An 11,182-nucleotide genomic window follows, 5' to 3' on the forward strand; every position below is an offset into this window, starting at 1 on the left:
TTTCTCTGAAATTATTAGTTCGACAGTAACCCTGGCAATACTTACACAAGTTTACATTACAAAATAATTAATAGGTAGGTATGAATGCGATCTTTTAGTTACTGTTTTGAGAATAATAATGAAGGCTTCCCACACCCTTCCCCTAGGCTGGGAATCGAATGGAAGAGTCTTCATTTGCATGAAGATTAAGGGTTGACATCAGGATTTTGTTACATTGTATCACTCGGACAGGAGAAAGGTATCTATTTATTTATAATTATAATTTTCTTATTCGGAAACCGATTACATTTCGCAAGGATATAGTTATAGCCACGGATGTGGGAAATCGTTGTATTCACAAGCGACAACCCGCACCGCCAGGGAATCTTCCTAAGGTGGGCTCCAGATCCTGGATTTGTGACCCTTTTCTAAAATGCTCTGTTTCCACGATACAAAACTTTCTCTCTCATTTCTAACAGAGGCTTTATTTGGGGGTAAATTGCTGGCCAAAATCTGACCATGGTCTAGCCATGTATGTTATCCGGGGATTTTATCTTTAATTAACTGGAGGCGCGTTTAGCGATTATCTCGCATTAAATTATCGGAGAAACGGGGAGAAATGGCAACATCGATTCGGAGTCTCTGGAGTCGGTCTTTTTTTTTTAAATTTCGGTCGTGTACAAGTACTTTCCTGTGTTTAAATCGGGAGGTTTCTGGTGTCTTAATCTTCGCAGTACTCCTCGCCAATTTGGGCTCGTTGCTTTGATTGAACATGATCAGGCTTTGAAAATCCCAAACCCATAAAATTCCCGTTTGCTGTTAGACTTTGTACATGTGGGTACAAAACGGGAGAAAGGGGGTTGGGGAAATTCGGGTAACTTTTAAGTTTGACCTGCCTCCTCCTCCTCCTCCGTCGCCGCCACCTCCTCCTCCATGGCGATTTTCTCCCAAACCCTGAACTCCTTCGGTTCTTGGCAGGGTTATCTGTTTCTCTCGCACGGTGAAGGGAAAATCTATCATTATGTTCTTTAATTATAGAAATGGATTCTGAATCGCCCTCAACTTTCGACTCGGAGGTAAGATTATTATCTGATTTTACACAGCACTGAGGTTGGGGGTGGGGCGGTAGAAGATTCAGCGATCTCTCCGGGTTTAAGACTGATTTGATATGTGTCGTGTCTATCTATCCAACTCGAAATTCAACTTAAAAAACAATAATATTATGCTGTTTCCCGTCGACAATCGGATCAATTTCAGACCCAAAGGTTTCGGAGTACATCGCCTTGCGCCATCTTGTTGATTTGCATATACATTTAAACCCCTTATTAATCGGAGTAGATGGGTTAGCAATAACCAGTCGCCCACCACCTTCTATTGCCTCCCGTCCAGAGTTGGAGATTTGTTGGGGGTGGAGGTGGAGGTGTGGTGGGGGGGGGGGATGGTTTTCCTTTTAAATCCAATTTTAATTGCCTCCCTTCAAACGTCGGCTGCTTGTCTGTTCCCCCGAGATCGCCAATCCCTGTGTGTTTTAAAAAAAAATAATGAATATTCGCCATCTTGCCTCTGACCCTTCCCTTTTCCTGCCTTTCCCTCCGTTTGGATAATAATTTTATTTTCCTAGTTAATGGTCCGCGCATCCACTGACCCCCCACTTCTCACCCCCCCCCCCCCCCCCCCCCCCCCCTCCCCCAACACCCCCCCCCCGTCACCGCCTCGACTAATTTCACCAATGCCAGAATGTCCCTACTCCAAACTATTTTTTAATAATCAATTCGGCGGTTTTCGTGGCTGGCCTCTTAATTCAGTCAATTGTAAAGGTTTAATGCTAATAAATGATATTCAATATACAAGAATGAATCGCCCCCTTTGTTTGTACTGTCACTCGGAGCTGTTGTATAAAAGAAGATGGACCCTTTGGATTTGATAATTCCCAGTGTGTAAAATGTGTACGTATGTCTATAACCGAGTGTTAACAGTAAGCAGGTCAATCCCGGGGAAGTATTAATAGTGAGATTTTCATGATGGAAGCGCATGCCTGCTAGAGTAGCTCCGTGTTAAATTTGTGGAGCTGAGTATATACTGTTTAGTCCGATAAGTTTCAATGTGGGTGGTATTTTACAATGAGGGAAAATGAACGCCTCTCTCGCGGGGAAGTTTGCTCGATGAATTTGACTGTGAAGGTAGAAAGTGTGATCATTCTGGACACTGGGTGCCAGAGGCCTCGGTTACTGGTGTCAACAAGGTGCCTTCCTCACACAGCGGAGAAAGTCAGAGCACAGACAGCTTGTTACTTACCCCGTCGTTAGGAACCGCAGGGTCAAATAGCTTTCCAGTACATTATCTTATTCTTTGTGCATTTGATATTATTTAAAAAACATAATTGAGCTTGAAATGTAGTCTCGATCTATGCAAAACTTGAGGCAAGCAGAGAAAGTGCTGTCAGCACCACTGCTAAATCCAAATCACATTTAACTGAGTGGGAAGGGTCTTGGCCCAAAATGTCACCTATTCCTTTGGACTCCAAAAATGTCACCTAATCCTTTTTTCCAGACCCACTGAGTTACTCCAGCTTTTTGGGTCTATCTTACATTTAACTAGTCAGTTTGAAAACTTCACATCCAATACCACCCAGAAATAAAGCCTTTTGGATGACTCAAAGCAAGAATCTACCTCTAACCACTGGGCATCCCACAGCCACACTACACCTGTAAAACACTATCTTTTAAACTAAGGTAATGGCAGGAACTATGGCTCACTGATCAGAAATGCCTTTAACGTTTGGAATTGTAATGAAATATGGAAAAATGCAGCTAAGAATTACTAATATGTGTTAAGACTTGTGACTACCCTCACACGCCTGGATTGCTACCGATTTAGTGTTACATAAATGAATGTCTGTCTAACTTTGTACCTTCTCTTGTTCTGCCCCAGGATTACTCTCCATCTGATAAAAGGAGCAGAACAGTGGAAGATTTCAACAAATTCTGCACTTTTGTGTTAGTTTACGCTGGGTACATCCCTTGCCCCCAGGAAGTAAGTTCTTACTTACTATTCTTACTACGGTTTGATGAGTACTATATACAACGCTTGGTTCATTTGCTGTATAGAGTGCAGCAAAGATTTATCAGGCAGGATCCTAGGATGGTGGGTCATACGTGGAGAATCAGTGTTGTCCAGTTTTCTGGAATTTAGAAAGAATGAGAGGTGACCTCATTGAAACATACAACATTCTTGCAGGGCTCGAAGGAGTATATATGTGGAGGAGATATCACATGGCTGGAGAGGTTGGAAGAAAATGAGCAGGCCATAAAGGATAAAACATGGTGAAAATTATTCACAAGAAGTGTGGTGAATCTGGGAAATTGTGCAGCCTTGAGAGCTGTGAAGATTCAAACATTGATTCCATCCATAAACTAGTACATAGACTTCTGAATATGAGAGGAATTGAGTGTTATGAGGATGAGGTAGGAAAATTGCGGTGAGGTGGATCATCCTCGCCCTCTCTCCTTTCCCCTCCAACCATCTTTGTCCATTCCTTCTCTCTGCCAACCTAATGTCCACAACCCCCTGTCCCCCACTCTCAACCTCTTCTCTATCTCTAATACCCCTCACCACTCACTCTTTCCCATTTCTCCTCATGGTCAGCTCATCCTGTCCCTTCCTCTATCTGCTTGCTCCCTCCCTCTGCTCCTTTGCTCCAGCTACACTCCAGTTCCAACCCCAGTTAGGGAAAAGTTCTAATTTGAAAGATGGTACACCAAAAGCATCCATTTCCTTTGACAGAATGGACACTAACCCAGGGCTATAGATTTAAAGGTAATTGTGTAAGGGTTAAAGAGGATTGGCATATAGCCCCACAAGCCGCCTTCACCATCCGACTCAAGATTGTCAGCAAGATTGTGCTCGAGCTTTCTGAACTCATTACTTTCTGACTCTAAGATGAGAGTTCATCCCATGGAGCCATGCAGACTCTTCATTATTCTCTGCCTCGGGGGCGGAAATCCCGGGGGGGGGGGGGGGGTGGCAGGGGGACGTGCTCTGTTTTGAGAGGTGGGGGACGATCCCACACAAGTTTTTGTAATCTGGATTTTAAAACCTGGTGAAATCTCCGCTTTCCCCGAGACGGTGGGGGTGGGACTGCTGATCGAGGGCGCCGATTGGACGAGAGAGATGTCGGTCAGCAGGCAATGGGGGCGGGACATGATGATTCAGCGCGATAGGAGGGAGGAGTAGGGGGTGGGTGGGTCTGTGGATAGAGTGTGGTGATTGGAGGAGGGAGACGTGCCAAAACACTCTCGGCACAGACCTGCGCCTCATCCGCAGCCAGGATCGATCCCGGCTCTCCGGCGCTGTCCCATCCCCACCCGAGTGCCCCCCCCCACCCCCCACGGGTGGCCAGAGACGTCGGGAGTCAGACGGGAGCTGTACCCCCCAGGCTCACAGCCAGCGCAGAGAAGCAGCGCAAAACCCAGCTCAACTCTGCCTGTCCCGCCAGGTTAACCTACAGCCCTGCCTGGACTTGCGGGAAATATGGCCCAGGTTTACAGCCAGCGCGGAGAAGCAGCGCTGGTGTCCCGTCAGTCCAGGCGGGGCTGTAGGTTAACCCGGGGAGACAGGCAGAGTTAAGCTGTATTTAACTCTGGATTGAGCCTCCGAAGCCTCGCGCGTGAGTGTGCGCATGCGCGTGCAGCCACCAAGATATTGTGTGTCCCCCCGGTCCCCTCCATATTTTGATAGCGATTTCCGTGCCTGCTCTGACTTGATGTGTTGCTTTTGCCTTGTCAGGATTTGCCTCTCCGGACCAGTTCCAGTCCTCCCAACAGTACAGGCAGCACAGCAGACAGTGAGACCTGGGATCTTAGCTACAATGACCTTCCACTCTCCGTCCCTTCCAAAGTTAAGCGCACAAAAACGTTAACAGGCTTCAAGCGAGCCAAACCCTACTCATTTCTGAAGCATCACAAATCCACTGGCTTTCTGCTGCCTGCCTTCAATCGGAGGAAGCCTGACAAGATAAAAAGAAAGCACAAGGTGAGGTCAAAAGAGGAGGGCCTGAGGATAGAAGAATCAGACATCGAGGAAACCGTCAAGCAGGAAATATCTGACCTGAATCCAGTGTCCAAATCAGAATTCACTGACCATGATGCAGAGGACACAATACCAGCCCCTATTATCACAAAGTCCCTCGTCACTGAACCCCTCGTCCCTGAACCCCTCGTCCCGGAACCCCTCGTCCCGGAACCCCTCGCCCCGGAACCCCTCGCCCCGGAACCCCTCGCCCCGGAACCCCTCGCCCCGGAACCCCTCGCCCCTGTACCCCTCATGGACATCCCAAGTGAAGGCAAGGATGGTTCTTGTGTACCAGTCACTGCAACAGAAACGAAGAATGAGACGATAGAAAGTGAAAAAGTGGAACGACACAGAACGGTTTTCCGTCAGGGAAAGCAGGTTGTGTTCAGAGATGTGGATACAACAGGCAATGATGAGGACATCATGGTGGATTCTGGTGAGTGGGCATTAGATATGCCATACAGTTGGTTGCTACTTTATTGTCGTGTGTGTGTGTTTATAGACTCAGTGTGGATCCTCTTCCACTACCTTGGCTGGTAAATATTCTCCAATGTGAGACTGCATTATATGGACAAGAATTGTCCTGAGTTTTATGCTGGGTTAACAGTTCTAATTTTGAGGTGAATTTGGTCTGTCATTACCACCAATAAGAGCAACATGCTGTGTCAGATCTATAATAGGTGGTATTATTGTCAAACCGGTAACCACCAAAGCTAGCAACTCACTGTACTATTGACTTGTAACTGTCAGTAGCAGGGGAGGGACCATAAGGGCTAGTTCATGTCTCAGATCCTTAAGCAGCTTAACAAAAACAGCTTTTAACTGCCAGTACAGTAACGAATGGTAACCCATCAATTCTTCTGACATTTTTATAAAATCTAGGACTAGCAAGGGGACTAGTGACCTTCAAGATGATTTTTGTATCTGGTATCTATAATTGAACAGTTCAGTTTGACACTCTAAATATGTCATAAACTTAAGTCATTGCACACGCTTCTTTGCACTTGAGCCTGTTCATTATTATCTCTTGCTGATACTTTTGACAAATATTTTCCAATTACAATCATAAAAAACTCACTGGTGTACAGATTTATGAATCCCTTCTGCCCCGTGTACATCTTGCAGTAAATTCAGCAGTTATTCTTACAAAAGCTAAATGTACCCTGGGTTCATATTACTCGTGTTCAATGGTGACCATTGCTAGGGTTTGATTCTATTGTTGTTTGGAACACAACAGTTCCTTCCAGCCTTCATCTTTGTTAACAATTGCAAATCTACATGTTGAGTGCCACTCGGGATTTACAATCATATGGGAAAATCGTATCCAACCCATTTATGTGACAATTATGATTTTACACGCAGATTCCAGCAGAGGGCACATGAGTGATCGTTTTGTCGATCGATTGACAAAATGACCAGTTTTAACTTACCTTGGATCATTTTTTATTAAGATTTACAAACCATATGAAAACTTGATTGGTTTGTAAGGTTTTACGCATTTGCGCACTAAGCCATTTCTCACAGGTTATTCGGCAAACTTTTGTTGCACTCATTTTGACTCCCTGATATTAAAAGGGATTACATTATGTAATGATGCGTTCAGAGTATTTAAGATGAGGAATGTTTCAATTTGATGGATAGAAATTAAACACAAACCATTTATTTTGGTGATGGTAAAGTCCAGGACAAGGGGTGTAATGTTGACATTAGAATCGAACTGTTTGGTAATGATCTGGAAGATCTGAATGATCTTATGTTCACATAGATTATTGAAAACCTTCAGAAAACGTATGATGTTAATAAATATTTGGGCCAACATATTAAAGTTTACAAAAGCAAATTGGCTCAAATTGTCTTTTGAGAAGGCTTTACCCATTTCTTAATGTTTAAACTTTGGTACTTAAAATAAAACAATTTCCTCCCCTTCTGTATCTGAATATTCTCACTCATTCTTGTGCTCTCTTCATTGAGACAGTGGTCATCCCAACCCAGTTCTAAATGAGTGAACTCTGCAGATTAAACAGTTTTTATTAAAAAAATCTTAAATTTGGCTAAGCAATCTAACTAGGGTTAGTTCTGGTGAATTTACGACTGAGAAATTGGTTTTTGGTTTATTATTTTCACGTGTATCGAAATACAATGAAAAGCTTTTTTGTTGCTATTCAGTCAAAGTATACTATATGTGAATACAACTGTGCCATACACAGTACAATGGGTTGCACAAAGAGAAATTACCAGAGTGCAGAATCTAGTGCATTATAACATTAATAACAGAGAATACAGCATTATAACATTATAGTTATGGAGAAGAGAGAAATGTTGATATGTGGCCATTTGTTAATGTACAATTTTAAAATGCACTCGAGGTCAATGTCCTTGCCATGCACTTGAACAAAAGATCTAGTCTTTTACCTGCAGTGTCAATATTTGGGGAAAGTACAACGCTGTTGGAAGTATGATATTTCAAATGAATTGTCAAACTGAAGTCTCATTTGCCTTCTGACGTGTGTGTGTGAAAAAAAAATTAGCAATTAATTTGAAGAAGTTTTCAACTCATTAATACTGATCCTTTAAACTATATGATGATTTACTTGATTATTCTCACTTTGTTCTATATGAAATCTTGCCATGCACATATTATTGCTTAGTATACCACTTCACAATAACAAGACAATTCAAAGCTGCCGTCAAGCACATCAGGAATACCTGACCTTGTGAAAACTGATGATGGATATGTAAGATTTTGTTACCTGATTTTGATTATAAACTTTCTCCCCTGAACAGATGATGACTCCTGGGATCTGGTGACGTGTTACTGCATGAAGCCATTTGCTGGTCGGCCAATGATAGAGTGTAATGAATGTGGTACCTGGATCCACCTGTCCTGTGCCAAAATCCGGAAGTCCAATGTCCCAGAAATGTATGTCTGTCAAAGGTGCCGAGACTCCAAATGCGATATTCGACGATCAAATCGATCCCGGACCGGTTCCAGGAAGCACTTCCTTGACTGAGTTTTCTGAAGTTAGCGTTCTTGGTTTGTTTTGTATCTGGGAGAGAATTTTGAGATGATAATGAGGCAAAAAAAGCCTTTTAAGACAAAAGAGACTGATGGACTGGCTTGGAGATTTCCATCCAACCGTGCAAGAATTGTCTGCTTTTTTAAATTTTATCTTTCTCTTCACCTTCATGAACTCCAATTCAGAGCCCAAGAGACTAGGGCAATTAAATCAATGAAAGTCTTGGCTAGTCCAGCACAATTGAGCTTGGGCATAAGGGGTGAGGTGGGGTGGGATGTATGGGCAAATATGCTGACTACTGTAAACAACATTTCCTTTCCCTTCTGATCCTTCCATTGGTTATCATCCTGACCACACCATCTTTGGAGTCTAAAAGACCAAAATCCACAACAGAAAGCAAGGATGGCAATAATCCTAGATCATCATTCCCATCTTTTCTCTGCAGTTCTTCCTCAAGCAAACGAAAGGGGCCCAGTGCAATAGACAAAGCCTTAAAGCACTCTAAATTTGTCAAAGGGGAAAAAATAACTAATACATATAACTAGTGGCCTGGCATTTAACAGTGCAATAAAACCAGGTGATGCTGTAAATATACTGCAGTTCTGTCATATTTAAGTCAGTAAAGGCAGTTTAATGTTTCATGAATTCTGACCAAGATACACGCACATGTGATGCCATGACATCCCTCTTCACACATGTTGATGGCTTTGCTGTGTATTTCCTGCATTTTATGAATTATTTAATTCATATTTCCAGCATTAGACAGTTGTTACTTTGATACAAGAGAAAACAATGGCATATTTTAGAATAAATGATTTGCCCTCTTCTGCATTTAAAAAAAACTTAACATCAATTACAATCCAACCAGATCTAAATATTCTGTCTACAAAGTTAAAAAACAGTGTTAAAATTCTGTGGCAAGTGGGTGGGGAAGTCATGTACATACTGGGTTCATTTGTCGTAGTATGACTGACATTGTTAAAAATCGGGAAAGCAATTCGGGATTTTATTTTGAGAATCTTTCTCATTTAAAAAAGACTTTATACAGTTTTCAATGCCTAATAATTTGGTACTAGAAACAAAACAAGGATTTTTTTCCCCCACTAAAACATTATGAGCCAGTTTTTCAAATGAGCATTGAATTAATTCCCTCCTTTGCATTGTTTAAACTGCTGGTCCTATTTAGCTGTTGAGCGATCCGTTAAAAATTTAGTTTGGACTTGGTGCATTAAATAAATTCCTACCAGCTTGTAGTCTTTTGGGTCTGTTGTGGCACCGTATTGAAATTAATTCTGGATATTAAGCCAAATTGAAAGTTAATATGAGAATACCATCACCTATTAAAGTGTACCCACTGCCTTCATTTGTTTTTTATTTTGTACTTTGAGAAACATTAAGGGGGTGTCTTTCTCGAGCACCCTACTCTCTTTTTATACTGCAAAATGTATGTTGCCATAAAAATATTACACATGTATTTCTATTCTTAATGTTTTATCCTACGGATATTTGCCAATTTGGATCTTCTCAATCTTGGCTCTAGTGAAGTCACTGACAAGAAAGCCCTCCCACTGCATTTTTCAGAACCGATCAAAGTGCACAAAGGTTCTGCCCATCTTTGTGGGTGATGAAAGTATGTGAAATGAAAATCCTTTCCTTAATCCACACTCCACTTTTTTCCCCAATCAGGTTTTCTATCTGTCCAAGTTAACCAATGTTTTAAAGTCACTAAATATAACAATGGAGATAAAGATATAGTGAGTACTAAAATATGTCTGACAATCAATCCACTTCCCACCAATGCACAACAGAATCATTTTCCCCCTCAGCAACTCACAACCAAATAATAGAAATGTAATCTTAGCAAAATATACCCCTCTCCCAACAAGAAAAATACAAACTGGTAGTCTCCTTTGTTACTGAACCACCTCAAATCTACCACCCCCCCCCCCCCCCCCCCCCCCCCCCCTGTTAGTTTTGGGTTGTGAGAGGCAGTATGTTCTCTTGGGCTTGAGTGTTAAAATTCCCATCTAAAATCAGCCAAGATATCAAAATCTGTGATTGCTGGTATTTGCATATTTGCATAGTTGGACAATGAGCCAGCCACAGTTTAGGACGGGTATAGAAACATAGAAAATAGGTGCAGGAGTAGGCCATTCGGCCCTTCGAGCCTGCACCGCCATTCGATATGATCATGGCTGATCATCCAACTCGGTATCCCATCCCTGCCTTCTCTCCATACCCCCTGATCCCTTTAGCCACAAGGGCCACATCTAACTCCCTCTTAAATATAGCCAATGAACTGGCCTCAACTACCTTCTGTGGCAGAGAATTCCACAGATTCACCATTCTCTATGTAAAAAATGATTTTCTCATCTCGGTCCTAAAAGACTTCCCTCTTATCCTTAAACTGTGGCCCCCTTGTTCTGGACTTCCCCAACATCGGGAATAATCTTCCTGCATCTAGCCTGTCCAACCCCTTAAGAATTTTGTAAGTTTCTATAAGATCCCCCCTCAATCTTCTAAATTCTAGCGTGTCCAAGCCGAGTCTGTTAACCATGGAGAATTCATTCACCCACATTCAGTCAAGGCTTGATATGTGAACAATGGCCAGCTAATAGAGGGTGACTGCTCCCTGTTGAACTGTTTAAAGAAAAGCACCACTTTCACGAAAGAAGATCCATATCCTACAATATAGACATAGTAATTCGTAAAGGGTCCCAGAAACATGTCATGATTAAGTAAAGCATTGTTGTAAGATGTTCCTTGCAACATGCTCAAATCTCATTCTACCGCATTCTTTTGGAGGAAAACTCATCCAAGTCCCCCAACTTCAATTAACTTATTTTATTAAAAGTGAGGGTGATTTTATAAAGCTGCATTGTGACTTTACAAGGACTGGTGAGTGCTCTTGCTCCCAATGGGAATATCTGCAGTAGATTGTCATGCAAGCCTAAGTCTCTGATTTAGGGACACTGCAGTGATGTTGCAGGAAATGTTGAAATGTCTCCTTGGAAGATTTATCAAAGCGGAACAAAGAAAACCTTGTTTCTGTGAAACTTTGTACGTGTATATCGGAAGTTATTTTGTAAATAAAGATTTAACTATTGGTATTTTAA

At 42.3% G+C, this 11,182-nt stretch overlaps 2 protein-coding genes across 4 annotated transcripts in view; one reads left to right on the forward strand and one right to left on the reverse strand.

Annotated features, from left to right (window-relative positions):
• The window catches only part of klhl21 (kelch-like family member 21), a 32,086-nt gene extending 24,152 nt beyond the window's left edge, over positions 1-7,934 (reverse strand). The window contains exon 1 of one of the 2 annotated variants that reach the window (XM_055659334.1): positions 7,800-7,934. The gene's annotated coding sequence lies outside the window, so the exon portion shown is untranslated. The remainder of the gene's footprint in view (positions 1-7,799) is intronic. The other variant, XM_055659333.1, reaches the window with a different exon arrangement.
• Positions 141-11,182, forward strand: phf13 (PHD finger protein 13). 2 transcript variants are annotated; one of them, XM_055659344.1, is made up of 5 exons: positions 141-238; positions 1,018-1,055; positions 2,911-3,012; positions 4,765-5,485; positions 7,834-11,182. In XM_055659344.1, exons 2-5 carry the CDS (start codon positions 1,020-1,022, stop codon positions 8,058-8,060), a joined length of 1,086 nt encoding a protein of 361 aa, XP_055515319.1. In that variant the 5' UTR covers positions 141-238; positions 1,018-1,019; the 3' UTR covers positions 8,061-11,182. The 2 variants fall into 2 exon arrangements, with proteins under 2 accessions (XP_055515319.1, XP_055515320.1); XM_055659345.1 differs by having other exon boundaries at positions 238-374.

This window comes from Leucoraja erinacea, chromosome 30 (assembly GCF_028641065.1).
Source record: "Leucoraja erinacea ecotype New England chromosome 30, Leri_hhj_1, whole genome shotgun sequence".
In the NCBI taxonomy this organism is placed as follows: Eukaryota; Metazoa; Chordata; class Chondrichthyes; order Rajiformes; family Rajidae; genus Leucoraja; species Leucoraja erinaceus.

What these genes read in the sequence shown, in the direction of transcription:
- phf13 (XM_055659344.1), top strand. Translation starts at nt 1,020, where the DNA reads ATGGATTCTGAATCGCCCTCAACTTTCGACTCGGAG. An exon ending in CCTCAACTTTCGACTCGGAG is followed by an intron (nt 1,056 to 2,910) that starts GTAAGATTATTA and finishes GTTCTGCCCCAG; the next exon opens with GATTACTCTCCATCTGATAA. An exon ending in ACATCCCTTGCCCCCAGGAA is followed by an intron (nt 3,013 to 4,764) that starts GTAAGTTCTTAC and finishes TTGCCTTGTCAG; the next exon opens with GATTTGCCTCTCCGGACCAG.